Source organism: Pelophylax lessonae (assembly GCF_965119305.1).
Source record: "Pelophylax lessonae genome assembly, chromosome: 4".
In the NCBI taxonomy this organism is placed as follows: domain Eukaryota; kingdom Metazoa; phylum Chordata; class Amphibia; order Anura; family Ranidae; genus Pelophylax; species Pelophylax lessonae.
The window spans coordinates 611447850-611470545 of record NC_138771.1 but is presented as its reverse complement, the minus strand read 5'-3'; the positions used below and the strand labels follow the sequence as shown (position 1 = coordinate 611470545).

Genomic DNA, 22696 nt, shown 5'->3' with positions numbered 1-22696 from the left:
CTATATATATATATATATATATAAGACAATTGATTATATATTAGGCCATTGAGTATCGATCAGTTCAGTATAGAGCATACATTGATCTCTCTATAGGACAATTGATTATATATTAGGCCATTGAGTATCTATTGGTCAGTTCAGTATAGAGCATACATTGATATCCAATACATTATATTAGGCTATTCAGTATCTATCGGTGGTTTCAGTATAGACCATATAGTGATATCTACATATATAGGCCACTTGAGTATATACCAGGCCATTCAGTATCCTTTGGTTGGTTTTGTATAGACCACACATTGATATCTCTATAGATATATAGGCCACTTGAGTGTAAATAAGGCCATTCAGTATCTATTGGTCAGTTCAGTACATATCAGCAATGCATTATATATAGATTATATATTGATCAACCAGTAATAAAAAACCCCCCAAAATCCACACCATGTCCGAAAGGCCGAGCCGTCTTGGGGGTGTGGTCATAGCGTCTGGTCCCGCCAGACGTCTTGGCCAAATTGCTAGCATTACAATTGCTGACTTTTCATCTGGTAGACTCTGCTCCCTTTCACCAATTTGTGGAATGTGCTGTACCACAGTGGCAGGTACCAAAAAGGCATTTCTTTTCACGTAAGACCATTCCGGCTCTCTACCGTCATGTGGAAGGTAGCGTTTTGGCCTCGTTGGACAGAGCAGTCAGCAGGAAGGTTCACATTACTGCTGACTCTTGGTCCAGCAGGCATGGACAGAGACATTACATTTCCTTCATGGTGCACTGGGTAACTCTTCTGGCAGCTGGGGAGGATGCAGGACAGTGTTCAGTGTTACAGCTTGTTTTGCCACCATGCCTCCAAAAAGCTGGTGCTGGTTCTGCCACATCTGGCTACTCCACCACCTCCTCCTCTTCTTCTTCCTCCATATCCTTTTCTGCTCAATTGTCCTCTGAAAGAGCAGTGCTCCCTAAGCATTTTAAGGAGGTACGCAAGCAGTCAGGCTAAAAGATGCCATGCAGTGCTTCAATTGGTCTGTCTAGGGGATAGGAGTCACACCGGGGCAGAGATTCTGTCAGCTCTGCAGGGACAGGCTCAAAGATGATTGATGCCATGACAACTTGAGCCAGGAATGGTTGTATGCGACAATGGCACCAACCTTCTCTCCGCCCTCCGACAGGGACACTTGAAACATGTTCCATGCTTGGCACATGTCCTGAATCTGGTGGTGCAGCGTTTCCTGACCAGATACCCAGGCTTCCAAGATCTCCTGAGGCAGGCCAGAAAAGTCTGTGGCCATTTCCGGCATTCATACAATGCCAGTGCTCGCTATCTGACATTCAACGGGAATTCAACCTGCCCACCAACCGCCTCATTTGTGACATGCCCACCAGGTGGAACTCAACATTGGCAATGCTGAAGTGGCTGCACATGCAGCAGAGGGCCATCAATGAGTACCTGTGTGAGTATGGCACAAGGACAGGCCCAGGGGAGCTTGGCTTTTTTTTGCCATGGCAGTGACTTTAGATAAAGGATGCATGCACCATCCTGTCACCATTTGAGGAGGCCACAAGGATGGTGAGCCTGGATGATGCATGCATCAGTGACACTAACTCTCTAGTCTACCTGCTGGAGCATACACTTCGTGGAATCATGCACAGGGCACTTGAAGCAGAACAGCTGGAGGAAGAGGAGGACTTCCTTTCCTCACAAGGCCCCCTTTATGCAGATATCATGCCTGCAGGGACACAAAACACACAGGAGGAAGAGGAGGAGGAGGATTGTGGCAGCATAGATGTAGAGGATAGCATACAGCAGTCTTCAAGGGATGGTTTTGATTCCCCAGAAACCCCAGGAGTTATACGTGGTTGGGGAGAGGTTGCTTCTTACAATGTCATCCTTAGTAACCCAGAGGACTCAGAAGCTCATGCCTCCTCAAACTTACGATTCATGGGCTCCCTGATTCCGCAAAGCCTGCAAAAGGACCCAAGGATTTGTGCTATCAAGGAGAGGTATAATTACTGGTTGGCAACCCTTCTTGATCCACATTACAAGGGTACATTTGCAGAGCTCATCCTACCTTCACATAGGGAGTAGAGGATGAAACATCTTGAGGAAGCCTTGAAAAAAAATTTGTGTAACACCTTTTCAAAAAATGGAAGGTTAACATTCTCTGGACGTGTTTCTGAGGTATCGTTCAGCCAAAGAAGTAGTGGTGGAGAAGACTTTAAACAGTTCTTTAGTCCTCAGCAGCACCCAGGGCTGTTAGGTTTAAGCAACCATCGGCAGCATCTCCATCATATGGTGCATGATTATCTAGGGGCAAGAGCAGACTTGGAGATCTTTCCAAATGAGCATCCACTGGGTTACTGGGTCGTGAGGATGGACCACTGGCCAGAACTTGCTCAATATAGTTACATAGTTACGTAGTTAGTGAGGTTGAAAAAAGACATCTGTCCATCTAGTTCAACCTATGATGTGTGTGTGTGTTTGCTGTTACCCATACATTGTATACCCCTGTATGTTGTGGTCTTTAAGGTGCCCATTTAATAGTTTTTTGAAACTATCGATGCTCCCTGCTGATACCACTGCTTGTGGAAGAGAATTCCACATCCTTACCGCTCTTACAGTGAAGAACCCCTTACGTACTTTAAGGTTAAACCGCCTTTCCTCTAGTTTTAGTGAGTGGCCACGTGTCTTATTGTATTTCCTTTCTCTGAATAGTTTGTTAGTTCAACCTATGATGTGTGTGTGTGTTTGCTGTTACCCATACATTGTATACCCCTGTATGTTGTGGTCTTTAAGGTGCCCATCTAATAGTTTTTTGAAACTATCGATGCTCCCTGCTGATACCACTGCTTGTGGAAGAGAATTCCACATCCTTACCGCTCTTACAGTGAAGAACCCCTTACGTACTTTAAGGTTAAACCGCCTTTCCTCTAGTTTTAGTGAGTGGCCACGTGTCTTATTGTATTTCCTTTCTCTGAATAGTTTGTTCCTTATGCTAGGGTCGCCAGTACAGTATTTGTACATTGATATCATATCCCCCCTCAATCGTCTCTTTTCCAGAGAGAATAAGTTCAGTGCTTGTAGTCTTTCCTCATAGCCGATGTCCTCCTTTCCCCTAATTATTTTGGTTGCCCTTCTCTGGACTCTTTCCAGTTCCAGCACATCCTTCCTGAGGACCGGTGCCCAGAACTGGACAGCATACTCCAGATGTGGCCGAACCAGAGTCTTGTAGAGCGGGAGAATAATCTCTTTATTTCTGGAGTGAATCCCCTTTTTTATGCATCCCAGTATTCTGTTGGCTTTGCTTGCAGCGGCTTGGCATTGCATGCCACTGCCAAGTCTGTTGTCTACCAATACCCCCAGGTCCTTTTCCATCCTAGACTCACCCAGAGGTTCCCCCCCCCCCCCTAGTGAGTAGCTTGATTTCTGGTTTCTGGCAACCCAAGTGCATTACTTTACATTTTTCAACATTAAACCTCATCTGCCATGTAATTGCCCACCCCATTATTTTGTTCAGGTCCGCTTGTAAGGTTTCCACATCCTGCATAGAAGATATTGGCATGCCTAGTTTAGTATCATCTGCAAATATTGAGATTGTACTAGATATCCCCTCCTCTAGATCATTTATGAATAAATTAAACAGGATTGGTCCCAGGACAGAACCCTGGTGGACCCCACTTTCCACACCTGCCCAATCTGAGTACTCCCCATTAATCACCACCCTCTGGACTCTCCCCTGGAGCCAGTTCTCTATCCAGGTACTCACCTTATGGTCCATACCTACCTTCCTTAGTTTGTACAGTAAGCGTTTGTGGGGAACGGTGTCAAAGGCCTTTGCAAAGTCCAGATACACCACATCCACAGGCTTTCCTTTATCTAGGTGGCAGCTCACTTCATCGTAGAAGGTTAATAGATTGGTTTGGAAAGAACGATTTTTCATGAATCCATGCTGATTACTACTAATAATACCATTTTCATTACTAAAATCTTGTATGTGGTCCCTAAACATCCCCTCCAAAATCTTGCAGACTACAGATGTTAGGCTGACTGGCCTATAGTTACCCGGGATATATCTTGGCCCCATTTTAAATATTGGTACCACGTTGGCTTTTTTCCAATCAGCTGGCACCATACCCGTCTGTAAACTATCCTTAAGATCAAGAATAATGGTCTGGCAATCACCTGGTTGAGCTCTTTAAGAACCCTCGGGTGCAAGCCAATCCGGTCCTGGCGATTTATTTATGTTAAGTTTCTCTAGTTTAGTTCTAAGTCTATCTTCTGATCGCCATGGCGGCACTTCCTGAGGTGTGTTGTTTAGTTTGGCCTTACAAGCTGGGTTAGTGTAGCCCCCCGATTCTTTTGTGAAGACTGATGAGAAGAAATTATTTAACACTTCCGCTTTTCTCTGTCCTCAGTGGCCATATTTCCTTTGTCATCTTTTATGGGGCCAATGTGTTCTGGCCTCGCTTTCTTACTGTTTATATACTTAAAGAATTTCTTGGGGTTCTTTTTACTCTCCTCTGCTATGTGTCTCTCGTGTTCTATTTTAGCCGCCCTGATTTCGTCTTTACATTTCTTATTGCACTCTCTGTAATGCTTAAATGCTGCCAATGACCCCTCAGTCTTGTATTTTTTGAAGGCCTTTTCTTTAGCACTAATATGCATTTTTATGTTGGAGTTTAGCCACCCAGGGTTTAGTTTAGCTCTTTTAAATGTATTTCCCTTTGCTATACACTGGCCAATCCCCTTGTTAAGTATGCTCTTGAAGCACTCCCATTTTTCCTCAGTGTTCTTTGTTCCCAGGGTTCTATCCCATTTGCTATTTTCTAGCAGCGAGCGCAGTTTTGGGAAATTGGCTCTTTTGAAATTCAGTGTCCTTATATTACCCTTGTGTTTCCTATTACTGTAATTAATACTGAAACTTATTGACCTATGGTCACTGTTTCCTAAGTTGCCCCGTATTTCTATATCCGTGAGCAGGTCTGTATTGTTGATAATCAGTAGGTCAAGTACCGCATTGTTTCTTGTCAGTGCATTCACCATCTAACCCATGAAATTGTCCTGCAAAACATTTAGGAACTGCCGAGCCTTGGCTGAGTGTGCGGTTCCTTCTGCCCAGTCTATATCTGGATAATTAAAGTCCCTTTAAAGTCCTCCTCAAACATCAGCAGCTCCAGCTCTCCCATCTTGTTGGCCAGGCTTCTGGCATTGGTATACAAACCTCTTAATTTTAAATGGTTACATATATTCTCATTTGATGTTTTTAGGCTGCTCTCTTGATTTTTCCCCATACCCACCCTGGGTTTAGGAGCTACGAACACCCTACCGCTAATTCCCCCATTTGTGCCCTCTGAATCTTGCTTTCCACTGGCTAATTCTACATCTGTACCCTCCCCCCGTCACCTAATTTAAAAGCCCCTCTAACTTTTCAGCCATCTTCTCACCCAGTACGGCTGCACCCTCCCCATTTAGGTGCAATCCGTCCCTACCAAAGAGCCGGTGGCTGACTGAGAAGTCGGCCCAGTTCTCCAGGAACCCGAAACCCTCCTTACTACACCAGCTCCTCAGCCACTTGTTAACTTCCCTAGTCTCCCGCTGCCTCTCTGGTGTAGCTCGAGGTACAGGTAGTATTACTGAAAATACTACCTTGGAGGTCCTACTCCTCAACTTAGCTCCTAAGTCCCTGAAATCGTTTAGGACTCTCCATCTTCCTCTGCCTATGTCATTGGTACCCACGTGTACCATGACAGCTGGGTCTTCCCCAGCCCCACCCAATAATCTGTCCACCTGATCCGCGATGTGCCGAACTCGAGCGCCCGGTAAACAACAGACTGTTCGGCGCACGCGGTCTTTGTGACTGATTGCACTGTCTGTCCTTCTAATAATTGAGTCCCCTACCACCAGCACCTGTCTTTCCTTTCCCTTTCTCCCGGCCTCACTGGAGGAGTTCTTCCCCTGGCAGCTAGGGGCGTCGCTCTGCTCCAGCAATGCTGGTCCCTGACTGGTTTCCCCAACATTACACAACGGGGCGTATCTATTGGGGTGCTCCAGCCCAGGATCAGCCTCCTTGCCTTGTCCCCTTCTACCCCTCCTAACTGTCACCCCTCTACTCTGCTCTGATGCCTGCACCTCCATTACTCCGCCCACCTCTGTGCAGGCCCCTGCCTGCGCCTGACGGGTACGATCCTGGCTCTCCTCCGGTATGGACATTCGTCTCAGTGTTGCCAGCTGCTTCCCTAGATTCAGGACCTGAGCTTCCAGGGAAGCAACGTGCTTACATTTTGAGCATTTGTATTCGCCCTCGATCGCATGACCGAGGAACGCATACATATCACAAGATGTACACCGAGTCGCATCTCCACACCCGCCGGGCATTGTACCTACTAATCTAATCTAATGGGGATTCAGTGATTTAAGTCTATATGTGGCTATTTCCTGACTTCCTAACTCTACCTTCTCACCCTCTGGTACTCTGCTACCCTCACTTGACACTCAGTTGCACAACACTCACAATCTCACAGCCTGGTCAGTCCCACAACACTCCCAGTCGCACAACACTCCGTCGCACCACCCGGTCAGTCGCACAACACTCACAGTCGCACAACACTCACAGTCGCACCACACTCACAGTCGCACAGCCCGGTCAGTCGCACCACACTCCCAGTCGCACCACACTCACAGTCGCACAGCCCGGTCAGTCGCACAACAATCTTAGTTGCCCAACACTCTCAGTCGCACAGCCCGGTCAGTTGCACAACACTCAGTCGCACAACACTCACAGTCGCACAACACTCACAGACACACAGGCCGGTCAGTCACACAACACTCACAGACACACAGCCCGGTCAGTCGCACAACACTTACAGTAGTAATAGGTACTCACAGACACTCAGGTAGTAATAGGTACCCACAGGCACTCAGGTAGTAATAGGTACTCACAGGCACTCAGGTAGTAAATAGGTACTCACAGGCCCTCAGGTAGTTATAGGTACTCCAGGCACTCAGGTAGTAATAGGTACTCCCAGACACTCAGGTAGTAATGGGTACTCCAGGCACTCAGGTAGTGATAGGTCCTCACAACACTCAGGTAGTAATAGGTACTCACAGGCACTCAGGTAGTAATTGGTACTCACAGATACTCAGGTACTACACTACACCCTCAGTCAGTGTTCAATCTCAGTCACCAGTCTTACTTACCTAGTGTGTGTCCCTTTAAGCCTATCACTTTCAGTTCCTGACGGTGATTCCTCCATCCTCCCTCAGTCGGTCAGTCATCCTCTCTGCACCCGCCTCCCTTGGTCACTTCCCGGTCAGCCTTTGTGTCTGCTAGTCTCCTCTGCTCCCTCTCTGTGGGGGGGGGGGGGGGGTTCCCGCTCCGCTCGCCGCAAAGGGAGGGTTTACTGCACGCCATCCGCAACAAGTGAGGGAGGGGGTTACCGCATCGCTCGCCGCACAGGAAGGGTTTACTGCACGCCGCCCGCAACAAGGGAGGGGGGTTACCGCACCGCTCGCCACCCGCTTTTACTTCGGGGGGGTTCTAGCACCCGCCGCCGCTCTACTGAGGGGTGGGGGTGTGTGGGGGGTACTCACACACACACGGTCTGTCACACACCCGCTCCTCTCACTCGCACACAGCCACTGATCCTGCGCTCTCTGCTCCATAGCACCACCTGCCGATCCCCTGGCACGGATTCTCTGGTGCACACTATAAATGAACATGAATATGCAATGGAGCTACTGGCCTGTACTGCTTCCAGCGTGCTTTCCAAATGGACGTTCAGTGCTGCTGGAGGTTTTGTGATGGACAAAAGAGTGCATCTGTCCACAGACTCTGTTGACCAGCTGACTTATCAAAATGAATCAGTCCTGTGTCAACAGCAACTATCAAGCCCCTGATGCAGATGTAACTGATTGATTTGCTAGGGGTCTGCCATCCCTTGAAGACTGCATATGCTGCCTATCCTATTTCTCAACCTTGATTCTGCTAGCTTCCAACAATGTTTTTGGTTTAGGTCACTACCAACCCCCAAACCCTAATTTTTCTGCACTTGTATGACAGATGCATACAATTTAAATGTCATATGTCATTTTTAACAGCAGGCCTTGTCCCTGCGCTCTGAACCCAGCAAGAGTGACTGTGAGGGGTTATGGTGTTCAGGCACCACCAACACCAAAGGCCCAATTTTTGGCACCTGTATGGCAAGTACATGCGATTTCAAATTTGTATGGAATTCTTACCCAGCATGTCCTGTTCCTGTGCCCAGCAAGAGTAACTGTGAGGGGTTATGGTCTTCAGGCACCACCAATAGCAAAGACCCAATTTTTGGCATCTGTATGCCAAGTACATGCGATTTCAAATTTGTATGTAATTCTTACCCGCAGGTACCGTTCCTGTGGCCAACAAGGGTAACTGTGAGGGATAACGGTGTTCAGGCACCACCAACACCAAAGGCCAAATTTCAGTTTAATTTCCTGCCGATACTAATCTTCCAGGTCCCCATCACTCCAGCAGGTTTGCATAGCCAACACCCAACATTGGCCAGGTCAGATGACAGCACAGCGCCCCCACTTGATCACTGATAAGAACACATAAAACACTTGATCTTTGCCAATTTAAAATTGGTATGGAATTTTTACCAGCAGGGCCCGTTTCTGCGCCCAACAACAGTAACTGCGAAGGGTTGCGGTGTTCAGGCACCACTAACAACCAAGGGCCAATTTTTCTGCACCTTTATGACAAGTACATTCGATTTCAAAATTTGTATGGAATTTTTATCAGCAGGGCCCGTTCCTATGCGCAGCAAGGGTAACTGTGAGGGGTTACGGTGTTTTGACATGTAGTATGGATGTGATTTAGGATGGGGGTGGCATGTCCTTCTGTAGGTTGTATTTGATTTAGAATCGGGATGGTGCTTCTTCTTGCTGGATGGATTTAATTTCAGATGAGTATAGTGATTCCTCATGTATTCAATTACCGTATGTACAAGGATAGTGTTTCAGCTTTAGGGCAATACTTTAAAAATACACTTACTGTCAGCACAGCGACAGACACTTTCCTGGCAGATTCTGTCCAGTTTTACATCCTCCTCATTCAAATTATAATATTTGGTGCAATGGTTCTCTGTAGGAAAAAATGCAAACATTTATAAGTTTGCTCATAAGAAGTGCATTATTTTGGTCATTAAACAGGTCACATCATTATCATTCAGTGTGCAACAATTAGCTGGTGGTTAGTTAGTCCAAGCTAACCTGTCTTATAAATCAGTGGACTGCACAGTTTTCACAAAGACCTATAGAGCAACGGTCCCCAACCTTTTTGGCACCAGGGAAGAAGATTTTTCTATATTTCTGTTATTACATTGTAATATATAAATAGTTTAACTTACCATAATGCAGAATCAGTGGGAATCCTGAGCTTGCTTTCCTGCAACTAGATTGTCCCTGGTCACTGTAGCCTGCCACTAGATGCAGCCTGTCTCTGTAGCCTGCCACCACATGCAGCCTGTCACTTTAGCCTGCCACCACATGCAGCCTGTCACTGTAGCCTGCCACTAGATGCAGCCTGTCAATGTAGCCTTCCACCAGATGCAGCCTGTCACTGTAGCCTTCCACCAGATGTAGCCTGTCAGTGTAACCTGCCACCAGATGCAGCCTGTTCCTGTAGCCTGCCACCAGATGCAGCCTGTTACTGTAGCCTGCCACCAGATGCAGCCTGTCACTGTAGCCTGCCACCACATGCAGCATGTCACTGTAGCCTGTCATCACATACAGCCTGTCACTGTAGCCTGCCACCACATGCAGCATGTCACTGTAGCCTGCCACCACATGCAGCCTGTCACTGTAGCCTGCCACCAGATGCAGCCCGTCAATGTAGCCTGCCACTACGTGAGGCCTGTCAGTGTAACCTGCCACCAGGTGCAGCCTGTTACTGTAGCCTGTCACCAGATGCAGCCTGTCACTGTAGCCTGTCACCACATGCAGCCTGTCACTATAGCCTGTCTCGATATACAGCCTGTCAATGTAGCCTACCACCAGATTTACCCTGTCACTGTTGCCTGTTATCACATGCAGCCTGTCACTGTAGCCTGTCTCCAGGTACAGCCTGTCACTGTAGCCTACCACCAGATGCAGCCTGTCACTGTAGCCTACCACCAGATGCAGCCTGTCACTGTAGCCTGTCATCACATGCAGCCTGTCACTGTAGCCTGTCACTATAGCCTGTCTCCAGATACAACCTGTCACTGTAGCCTGCCACCAGATGCAGCCTGTCACTGTAGCCTGTCTCCAGATACAGCATGTCACTGTAGGCTGTCTCCAGATACAGCCTGTCACTGTAGCCTGCCAGCAGATACAGCCTGTTACTGTAGCCTGTCACCACATGCAGCCTGTCACTATAGCCTGTCTCCAGATACAGCCGGTCACTGTAGCCTTCCACTAGATGCAGCCTGTCACTGTAGCCTGCCACTATGTGCAGCCTTTCAGTGTAATCTGCCACCACATGCAGCCTGTCACTGTAGCCTGCCACCACATGCAGCCTGTCACTGTAGCCTGTCTCTGTATACAGCCCGTCACTGTAGCCTGCCACCAGATGCAGCCTGTTACTGTAGCCTGTAATCACATGCAGCCTGTCACTGTAGGCTGTCATCACATGCAACCTGTCACTGTAGCCTGTCATCACATGCAGCCTGTCACTATAGCCTGTCTCCAGATAAAGCCTGTCACTGTAGCCTGCCACCAGATGCAGCCTGTCACTGTAGCCTGTCATCACATACAGCCTGTCACTGTAGCCTGTCACCAGATGCAGCCTGTCAATGTAGCCTGCAACCAGATGGCAATTTGTCAGGGTTCTATGTGCAGTGAGTCAACTTACTAAAGGTAAAACCTCATGCTGCCTCTCCTTAATGCTACCATTCCATAAAGGAATCTGGCATTATAAGTTCAGGAGTGGGCAGGATTCCAGCAGATGCCCAGTTGACTGCCCAGAGTTCTGCTAGTATGAGAATCCAGAGGCAGACCCTACAGCAGTGATGTCATCAAGCCAGGTCTCTGCTCACCCGCTACTCACCTGATTTAGTGCAGCCCAGCTACAAACAGCCCACAGACTGGCACTGGCACCGGTCCGCGTCCCAGATGTTGGGGACCTCTGATATAGAGGAAGAGTTTCCATGTTCTCTATCATTAAATTAGGAGAAATCACAATGCTGTACTTACCTGGAGTCTGAATATCAAACACTGAGATGGATGCAGGCTGAAGACGTCCCATCTTAAAAAGCTGATATGCTTTCAGTTTTAAGCACTTCTCTGTCTGAGAGACCTGAAGAAGAAAAGCAAAGCATTAGGGTTAATAATATGTAAGTTTTTTTTTATACACTAACAAATATATGTAAAAATATAAAATTGTTTTATGCATAAAAACACAGCTCAAAGCAAATTTTAAAGTAGAAATCTAAAAACAAACTAAATCCAGATGGCTTTTCAAAATACTGCTAGGTTTTTTTTTCTTAAAGAGCCTTGAAATATATTGCAAAGAGTATTTCCCATGAAATGCCAGCTCAGTACCCCAACTCCCTAATAGGGATGATCGAACGGTTCGGGTCGACCATCGGTTCGGCCCGAACATTGGGTGTTCGAGGTTCGGCCGAATTTAGAACTTTTTGCCCAAAAAGTTCGGAATTCGGCAACCAGAACCGACCAAAATGCAATGGTTCAGGAAATGGGCTTTAAAAGCCTGTGATTGGACCAGAACTATTAGCAAAAGACAATTGAAGGGGCAGGAGAATGCTAGGAATGTGATGGGAGTGACTAGGGGGTCCCTAGGCCAATCATTAGTGAATACGCCCCCCAGTATATAAGATAGCCCCTGCCAAATTCCTAGCATTGTTATACAGGACATGGAAGAGAGTTGAAGCAGTTCTGTTAATTTTACTTTAAAAGTGTCATTTAGCAATTATTAGTGTGAGGAAAGGGATATCTAGTGTAGTTAGGGTGCTCTTTTACACTTTAGTTAGATGCAAAAATTTAGTTTCTGTAGGGAAAGTGTGAAGTGTCAGGGTGACCGTAATGTAGTGTAGGGTTAACTGACTGCTATGGCAGGATGACCAAACCCTTCCATATCACGGTGACCGTAATGTAGTGTAGGGTGAACTGACAGTGACTGCTATGGCAGGGTGACCAAACCCTTCCATATCAGGGTGACCGCTATAGAGAAAAGCTAGTTTCTCTCAAGTCACTTTTGCTGCAGTAAAATGGCTTCGCCGCCGTCAGCATTATTTTTGGCTGCAGGCGTCTATAGTGATTTTTTGAGCACATGTTTGGAGTCAGGCATGACATCTGAACATGTGTATAGGGGGTATATATACACACCCATGTCTGTATATATACACCTGCACATATATAGGTGTGAAAGGAGCAGAAAAAAACTACTTGCGCTAATGAAATAATTAACACTGATATAGTTACGCTCCTATCACACCTATATATGTCTAGCTGTGTATATACATACAAGTATGTGTGTATATACACCACTATACACAAGTTCAGATGTTTTGCCTGCCTCCAAAGAACCCAAAAAAATGCCCAAAAAAACGCTAGTGTCAAAAAAAAAAAAAAAACGCCCAGGTGTGTTGTTGCAGGCATTTTTTGGGGGTTTTTGGAGGCAGGCAAAACATCTGAACTTGTGTATACGGGTATATATACCACTAAACACAAGTTCAGATGTTTTGCCTGCCTCTAAAGAACCCAAAAAAAAAATGCCCAAAAAAACGCCTGCTACTAAACTGGCAAGGTGTGAAAAGCGAGAAGCCACTAACCTGTTCTATAATTGCACTAATACAAATGATCTTTTTTTATGGTTCTGGACATGCTACAGAGCTGAAACTTCACAGGTACACCTTTTAGATCCCCCAGACACAAAATCACACAAAAAAGTTCTTAAAAATTGTAATTTTTGATAGATTTTTGATAGAGAGCCAATTATTGAAAAAAAAAAAAAAATCTTTGGATTTAGTATCTGGGGGGTCTAACAAGTGTACCTGTGAAGTTTCAGCTCTGTAGCATGTCCAGAACCATAAAAAAAAAATATTGTTTGTATTAGAACACTTATAGCACAGGATAGTGGCTTCTCGCTTTTCACACCTTGCCGGTTTAGTAGCAATCGTTTTTTGGGCATTTTTTGGGTTCTTTGGAGTCAGGAAAAACATCTGAACTTGTGTATAGTGGTATATATACCACTAAACACAAGTTCAGATGTTTTGCCTGCCTCCAAAGAACCCAAAAAAATGCCCAAAAAAAACGCTAGCGTCAAAAAAAAAAAAAAAAAAACGCCCAGGTGTGTTGTTGCAGGCATTTTTTTGGGGTTTTTGGAGGCAGGCAAAACATCTGAACTTGTGTATACAGGTATATATACACACATACTTATATGTATATACACACCTAGACATATATAGGTGTGATAGTAGCAGAAATATATGCTTGCGCTAATGAAATCATTTACACTAATATAGTTACGCTCCTATAACACCTATATATGTCTAAGTGTAAAATACATATAAGTATGTGTGTGTACACAAGTTCAGATGTTTTGCCTGCCTCCAAAAACCCCCAAAAAATGCCTGCAACAACACACCTGGGCGTTTTTTTTTTTTTTTTTGACGCTAGCGTTTTTTTGGGCATTTTTTTGGGTTCTTTGGAGGCAGGCAAAACATCTGAACTTGTGTATAGTGGTATATATACCACTATACACAAGTTCAGATGTTTTTCCTGGCTCCAAAGAACCCACAAAATGCCCAAAAAAACGCTTGCTACTAAACCGGCAAGGTGTGAAAAGCGAGAAGCCACTATCCTGTGCTATAAGTGTTCTAATACAAACAATCTTTTTTTTTTATGGTTCTGGACATGCTACAGAGCTGAAACTTCACAGGTACACTTTTTAGACCCCCCAGACACTAAATCCAAAGAAATTATTTTATTTATTTTTTTCAATAATTGGCTCTCTATCAAAAATCTATCAAAAATTACAATTTATAAGAACTTTTTTTGTGTGATTTTGTGTCTGGGGGGGGGTCTAAAAGGTGTACCTGTGAAGTTTCAGCTCTGTAGCATGTCCAGAACCAGAAAAAAAAGATCATATAGGTGTAAAAGGAGGGTCCCACCATCCCTGCTCTACTGAAAAATTATCTTTTTTTCTGGTTCTGGACAAGCTACAGAGCTGAAACTTCACAGGTACACTTTTTAGACACCCCAGATACTAAATCCAAAGACATTTTTTTATTCTTTTTATTTTACCCCAGATACAAAATCACACAAAAAAAGTTCTTAAAAATTGTCATTTTTGATAGAGAACCAATTATTGAAAAAAATTCAAAAAAAGAGCTGAAACTTCACAGGTACACCCTTTAGACCCCCCAGATACTAAATCCAAATAATTTTTTTATTTTTTAATTTTTCCAATAATTGGCTCTCTATCAAAAATGACAATTTTTAAGAACTTTCTTTTGTGTGATTAATAGTCCCTGGGGTATGACCCAGAACCCTAGGCACTTTTTAGGGGCATTTATTGGGTTTTAGGGCTTCAAAATGGTGTTTTTTGATTACCGAAGTTCGGGTCCCATTGATTTCAATGGGGTTCTGAAATCCGGGCCGAACTTTTGGGAAGTTCCGATGTTCTGGCCGAACCGAACTTTTGAAAAGTTTGATCGTTCCCTACTCCCTAATAGTCGTAACACATATACATTGACTTAGATGTGCCAATGCTGGAAGATCCACGCTCTTTGTTTACTCTTCTAACATCCTAGACCTCATAGAGTGGTTAAGTCCCTAATGGACCATGTGACCTTCTTTGCTGCTCCTTACCTTGTTGAGGTAGAGAATTAACTTGTTTTTCTCAGATCTCTGTCCGTTAAATTCAAAGTCGGTAATGGATTTATCATTTATAACTTTCTTTTGCTAAAATTTAAAAGAAACATCATAAAATACATATAATATCATTATGAAATAAGATGTTGATTGAGGGTAGCAGAAGACATGGGATAACAGTAAGGTAATCTGTCTATTTTCAGCTTGGAACAGACTACATTTCAATATCCATATCCATATCCATAGGAAGTGCCAGGAGCTAGAGACTGGAAGATTGGGAAGGAAATAGAAGTTGTTCATAGTAAAGTATTTTCCTTATTTTCATCTTTTGATAAGCTGCCTCCAGAACTTAGGATGAGGTGACTGTCCAACTCCAGAACTCAACAGATCTTTTCTGCATCTGTTTTGGGAAACAGTTTAACCAAAGTTTTGGGAGAGGTTTTGGCCCTGGTTGCATTTTCTTTTCAACGCCATATTCTTTGCTCAAGTTAAGATCAGTGTTGGGCATAAAAAATATTGTTGCACTTGATTGAAACAAGAATGCAAGATAATGCGCTGCACTAGAAAATTAGACATTACTCGGCAGTCAAATTATGTCTGATTGTTTTTACTAAACAATTTGTATATGTAAATGATGTGTCTTAATATTCAAAACAAAAACGTAATCCCTGTCCAACTTGTTAGCATGTTTGTGCTAAAATGCTTCATTTTTGTTTTTTCCCCATATATAGGCTTCCTTCACACATATATTTTGTAATTGTTTGCCAATTCTTTTTAATGGCACTCAACAAACACACTTGCCCCTAAGCAAATAGTTTTTTTTTTCTTGTTCTGTATAGGTATGTGTAATGTGATTGAAAAAAAAAAAATAATAAGCAAAACACATGGTAGGTACATTTTCTGTACCATTAATGTGCATCCAGGGCCATTAAAAAATGATAGGCTGCAGTTCATATCAAGGGGCAAAAAAATATCAATATGCACAGATAAATGTGCACACAATTGTGAATGGTCCTTTAGTCTCTTGTTTTGTCAACTGTGTCAATAATAAACACAATCAATCCACATATGTCTCTAAAACAACGTGTGTTTGACACCTACCTTTTCAAGGTCATTAACATCAGGGGAAAATCCAGTTAGCATAGTTATGTCCAGGACGGATGTGGCAGAACCCTGAGATCCAAGATGGCTGCAAAGAAGGACAACTGGTCAATGGAACCTATTTGGGAACTGAATGCCTAATTTGTTACATACACATTTGTTACAAGTACATTTTAGAAATTACTCCTTCCATGACAAAAGAAATATATATTTTGGATGAGCCAACGAGGAAAAAAGTGACTGAAATTTGCTGTTTATGCAGTCTGTATTTAATGGCATCCATTCCTATCTAATACTTGCAAGGAAGGCTATTGCACTGGTGATTACCGATACCACAAGACCAATGGCAACAATAGTCTCTAGATACACATCGAGGATGTCGCTATAAAAAAAAATGTGTTTTCCGTTATTTCATTATCATTGGGGGAATGCTATTCCATTCATTTTTAGTATTCACAAGGAAACTCATCTATCCATTTCTTCATGCTCTTATTTTATTTATTTTTTTTGAGAAGTCACTTTGAGAAACATCCCTTTAGCACTTTTAGCCGTGGCTTTCTTGAGTAAGGGCAAATGATTCACGTAACATTTACTTCTTGAAATTCGTCTGCCTTTAGTGCAGGCATGCAGAGCAGACAGGATAGTCTGCTTAGCTGAGAAAGCCCATACCCCCCCTCTCCAGATGAAATATTTAATGTTTGATGTGAAAATTTACTGAAGCTGTATTTTTATAATGTGCTGCTGTCACAATATTTGCTGATTAAATGATTACATAAACAGGTCATAACCTCCTAAACTTGAAAGAAAAATAATAAATGGCAAGGGGGCATCATCATAAATCATCATCATCATCATCATAAATGGCACCATCCCAAAATTAGTTATAGAAGAACATGGGCCCACAAAGGCTCCAGGTATTTTGGACTATCTCGGTACACAAGGAGCAAAAAATCAGTAGTTAAAATATAGAACATTTAATGTTACACAAGTTAAAAGTATTGAACATAGAAGAAAAATATTAAAATAATCGTCAGTTTAACAAATTATAGCTCATATCAGGTCGCACCTAGTTCTTCAGATGGATCATTCCCCACTGACCGGTGTGGTCAATGATCCATCTGAAGAGCTATGTGTGACCTTATATAAGCCATAATTTGTTAAACTGTCAAATATTTGGATATTTTTTCTTACCATGTAGTAGAAAAGCGCCGCTGTACCAAACCGTTCTAACACGTACCATGCGGTACCATGCAGTGGAAAAGCGACAAACCGAGCCAAACTGAGCCGTACCATGTAGTGGAAAAGCGCCTTAAGAGGCCACTTAAAGGGTTAGTTCACCTTTTACCAAAAAAAACTACTTATGCGGGTAAGGGGCGCCTGTAGATATAAAACTACAGCCTGGCTGAGAAACTCCCAGAGATGGCATCATCCAATCCTGCCTTGCTGTTAGGACATTTCTAAGACACTCCCAGTTGTTACTGCTCACCCCCTAATCATAGGTGTGAGCTCTCAAACTCCTGTACATTAGGGATGAGCAAACGGTTCGGGCCTAGCATGAGTTTGAGTCAAACATTTTCCTGTTCGTCGGCTTGCCAAACACCCGAATTTGAAGGGTGTTAATCGGGTGTTCGCCCTGAGGAACACCCTGCAATGCTCTGAGCGCTGCACGGTGCATTCTGTGCCCTGATTGAGCAAAGCTGGTTGTAAAGGAGCGGGCCTGGGAAGCTGGCCATGGCGTTCTTAACAACCGATGAGTCATCAGCTGTCAATGGGTTTCATCGCTGACAGCTGAATAAAAAAAAATGCCAGTAAAAAAAATTAAGAAAAAACGGCGTGGGGTCTCCCCCCCCCCCCAAATCCATACCAGGCTGGTCACGTGATGTCAGAAGGGGGCGGTGCCACCGAGTGACATAGCCGGGTGACCCCCATCCCTTGCCTTAATAAGAAATGTCAAAGCGCTGAGCGGGCATATGGTGGGAGGCCTGCCAGGAAGCAAGAGCATTTTTTTCCGTGTCCAGCGGGCGGCCTGATTAATTATGAATTTACACAATTGTTTTATTTTTTAATAAAGGACTTGTCAAAAACTTTTTTTGGTGAATGGGTAGGGATACAATGTACCCAATACCCATTCACATAGGGGGCTGGTTAAAGGGGGCTTCCAGATTCTGATAAGCCCGCAGACCCCGACAACTACAGCCTAGGGTTGTTGGGAAGAGGCCTTTGTCCCCAAGGTGCTTAGGGGTGGGGGGGGCAGAAGCACCCACCCCCCTATGTTGAGGGCATGTGGCCTGCCATGGTTCAGGTGGGGGGAGGGCGCTCGCTCATCCCCCTCCCCTTTCCTGACCGGCGGGGCTGCATGCTTGGATAAGGGTCTGGTATAGATTTTGGGTGGGACCCCACATCATTTTTTTTAATTTGGTGTGGGGTTCCCCTTAAAATTATTACCAGAACCAAAGAGCCTGGACTGGGAGGGGACCCCACGCCATTTTTTTTCTTATATTTTAAATATTTTATATATTTTTTTCAATAGCCGGGTGTCGGTAATTGTAGCCCTGAGTCATTTAAAATTGCATTTGACTAGTTTCATTTTTGAAGTAGAAGGTTTATGCATGCTACAGATGCATCACTTTACAGGCACATTAAGGGGACTCCCCAGGCACTATATTTAAAGGAATTTTATATTATTTTTGTTGCACTTTAGGCATAAATAAAATCACTGCTCCCAAAAAAAACTGATAGTTTTTTATTAAAAATTGTTTTGTTACTACATGTCCCCCAGGGCAGTACCTGGACCCCCATACCCCTTTTTTTAACCAATTTCTTACTGTACATATAGGCCTTCAAAATGGGAACATTTAATTTTTCCTGTTTGACTCCTATAGACTTCAATGGGGTTTCGCTGTTTGGGTTAGAACATTTCTCCTGTCGGGTGTTCTGCTGTAAACCGAACAGAGAGGTGTTCGGCCCATCCCTACTGCACATGTGTGGTCCACTAAGTCCTCAGGTGCAGCATTGCTGAGCTCAGAGCTAATGGGGGAGAAAAGTATAGGCAAGATAGTTTGAATTGTCTGCGAGTATCTGAGCAACATATTTGCAACAAGGCAGGATGTGATAAACCCATTTCTGGGAGTTTGTCAGCCAGGCTTATGAAGGTACCTAAATGGCCTAAACCTAAAGCAAAGCCAATATTAAACTTTGGTCACACTCACAGCCGCACAGTTTATTTTTTAATACAGGAGTCCCTTATCTGCATAGGGTGAACTAACTCTTTAACTTCTACCCCCCTCAGCAGCATATGCTCATCCATGCCCGGAAGTGGTATTTCACTTTACACCTGGTGGTTACATGGGGCAGCAGGGGAGCAAAGGAGATGTATATTATTGTGGAGGGAATCAGAGAAACAGGATCTGATTGGAAATCAATAAAGAGAGCAAAGATACCAGACCTGAGTTTGGAAAGTCAAAAACCAGCAGATACAAGATTGGCTTGGGACAATGAAGGCATGCTGAGGTTTACGTCTAATAATTAGGTACATTTTGGACTGTAATGCCGTTCTGTGCCTCAACTACAGTAACTTTGATAGGAAGAAGCAGAAAGAGTGACAATATTTCAGCTCGAGAAATGAGGAAAGCAGGGTCTGGGTTCAGGGAATGAATGGAGGAGAAAATGTGATCGAAACTGACGGGAAAACAAAAGCTAGTCCAGATCTAGGAGTGCTGAGGTGGGTTGTGCATCACAGATCTTATTTGTGACCCCTAGATCTCTGAGAATGTATTCACTAATCCATGATGAGCCAACCTGATGGGGACAATTGATAAAAGGGAGGCTCTAATGGGAACATTTGATGTAAGGGAGCTCTCTGAAGGGGCAATTGAGGTATGGGGGGACTCTGAAGGGGCAATTGTGGTATAGGGGCACTCTGAAGAGAGCAGTTGATGTAAGGGGGCACTCTGAAAGAGACAATTTATGTAACGGTGGCACTCGGATGGGGACAATGGATATAGGGGGTAACTCTGATGGGGATACCTGATAAGGACTCTTGATGTAAGGGGGACGCCTGATAAAGAATGCACAGGTTCTGTTTGATCATCCTAATCTAATGACAGCCTAACCCATACTACAAATCCCTGTTCACTTATGTGCCACCTGTCAGACATTACTAGTGGTACAGAAGCATGCCAAGTGAACAGAGAATACTGGTTCCCTGCATCTCTGTCACCCTATGTGACAAACTGTCAGTGACTCGCACATAGTATTGACATTATGCCCCCTGACTTTTCTGACTGAATCCCCAAAACAGATATATTAGATAAATCCCTGAACAAAAATCATATTTTATTATTGTAGAATACCTAATGATAACATGCCGGTGATATGAGTATTTTTAGCATAATGCTGGTTCTTTCAGTCTTCTTAGTGACCCTAATTTAGTATGTTCCATCCATAACTTACAGAATTCCACAGGCATAAAGGACAGCATATTGTTTAGTACAGTTACCCTTTTTGCTTTATATATTGTGGACTTTTGAATGTGATGACGTTATATGCTGATATTAGAATACAATTGGATCAAAATAATCAGTCCTACTTACCTAATACAGATTGTAATAGAAACTGTCTGTATTGCATTTTCAGGCATTTTTTCTGTAAGAAAATAAATGTGATGGCTTGTTAATAGATTATTGTACCACTCTGCAAATAGAAACGCCATAAACATCTACTGTATCTGGTAACCATTGTTTAACCTAGCAATATATTTTAACAGCCTCATTATTTTTTCCCTCTAGCACTTGCAAGACGCAACAAGAGAGCAAGGAAACCCGATCTCCTCTTCTTTGGCCATCCTGCTTTGGCCATGCGGTGCAGAGGCATGTTACAAAAGTATTTCTGGTTTTCCCGGGTGGAAGATGAACTCAAACACCACATGATCTTACCCATGGTTTCTGTCTTTACTGTCACTGAGAGGCCATAGCCATTACAGGTTCCCTCCTTCTTCATCAGGGAGTCATACGGTACAGATGAAGCCTATAAAGGGACATAAACCCCAATTATTTTAGAATCATATAGGATAATGGGTGTGCTGTTCTTAAGATATACCTTAGAACTATGGATGTGTGAATCTGGCAGGATTTGGTTTGAGAACAATGAATCTTGCTCAAATGAGAATGAATGGTAACACAAGTTTCATGCGTCACAGTGCATTTTTGAAACACACAGCAAAGCGTGTGTTTTCTTTCAAGTTGCTGTGTGTTCGGAAAAGAACAGATGCAAGCGAATGATAACGCAAATGCGACATGCATTTCTGTGCATTTTTTTAATGCATGGCAAAACGCGTGTTCTCTGTGCGGGTTGCTGCGTGTTTGGAAACTCCCAGATGAGAGTGCAACCTTAATTGTAACGCAAGCACGACATTTATTCCAGTGTACTTTCAAAATGCATGGCAAAGCGTGCATATTCTGTGGGGGCTGCCATGGGGCAAATGCCACCTGAATTGAAACCCATGCGCGAAGCGCGCCTTTCCAAAACACAGGGTGCAGCGCATCCAGAAACTGCTGATGTAAATGCAGGATAATGGTTAACGACACCCTAACCGCGATTAGCAGATGCATGTTTTGCTGCCAAAATGTGCAATGCTCCATGACAAAAAAGGTTTTTGAGCTACTTTGGGGCATTTGTTGTGCTTAGGGCATCTCATTCAAGTTACCATACACACAATGCATGTGCTAGGGAGGACGTTTTTAGGCAGCAAGAATGACCGGGGAGGAGAGTTGAGGGTTAAAAGTTAGAAGTCTCAGCAAAGTCGCTGCAATTAAGACAAATTTACGGCTTGCTGGCGATTTTACATTGAAGTCTATTGGAGTAGTGGAGCACAAGAATTGTCCAAAAGCCGTGCAATTTTTTTTGTGGCAGTGACTCAAGTCGTGGCAATTAAGGCAGCACCCATTCAAATCTGTGTTTTCATTTGACCTACAATTTTACATGTCACCAGAATGTGGTAAATAGCTAAAAAATTGCTCTCTTGTGAACCAGGGCTAAGGGTGGGCCATCTTTATTTTATTCAGTTCATTTTGATGCTAATAAAAATGACATGGGAAGAAGAAGAAGAATTTTACCACTTGTAATAATTATATTAGAAGTAGTAATGAAATAAGCATTAGTACTATTGCTACTACTAATAAAAAAAAATAGGAACACTATTAAATTAGGGATGCACTGGTACTCTATTTTGTATAAGGTATAAGCGAGCACAAGTACCGATACATACAAAATGAATGGGCTCAAATCACACTGCAAAGAATCACATGTGATTTGAACAGGAATGTGCTGTAATTCCTGTCTGAATCACATGTGGTTTCCTGCACCAATCCTGTGTGAACCCAGTGCAAACAGGGAAGTTGGACCGCACTCGCACTTCTGAGTGCGGTCCAACTTCTTTGTTTGAACTATTTCTGGATGGCGGATCTGACCAGTACCGGTCTATTCAACCTCACCTGAGCGGCTTTCTCTTCAAATTTCTATACCTGTGTGAACCCAGGCTGAAGACAAGGATCAAATCACACCCCAAAGGTTTCGGTTTGAGGGATCGGAGCACAAGTATAAGTACTCAGCAAATGCTTAATATCAGCACGATGCCGATACTGGTATCGGTATTGGTGCAAGCCTAGATTAAATACAATGTTTTTTGGGTCCTACAGTTTGTCTTTAAAACAAAAAGAGGCACTGGCTGCAGTACCTCCTCTATA

The 22696-nt window shown here is 43.8% G+C and overlaps 2 protein-coding genes across 2 annotated transcripts in view; both read right to left on the bottom strand.

Moving 5' to 3' along the window:
* LOC309553574 (A.superbus venom factor 1-like) overlaps window positions 1-22696 on the bottom strand; it is a 1719715-nt gene that overhangs the window by 1055494 nt on the left and 641525 nt on the right. The gene's annotated exons all lie outside the window — the stretch shown is intronic.
* LOC309553584 (A.superbus venom factor 2-like) overlaps window positions 1-22696 on the bottom strand; it is a 453522-nt gene that overhangs the window by 48529 nt on the left and 382297 nt on the right. The window contains exons 21-26 of the mRNA XM_082254860.1: window positions 20888-20978; window positions 20546-20597; window positions 15954-16041; window positions 14850-14942; window positions 11211-11313; window positions 9031-9120 (exon numbers count right to left, since the gene is read on the bottom strand). Of these exons, the coding sequence (XP_082110986.1) occupies window positions 9031-9120; window positions 11211-11313; window positions 14850-14942; window positions 15954-16041; window positions 20546-20597; window positions 20888-20978 (517 nt within the window). The remainder of the gene's footprint in view (window positions 1-9030; window positions 9121-11210; window positions 11314-14849; window positions 14943-15953; window positions 16042-20545; window positions 20598-20887; window positions 20979-22696) is intronic.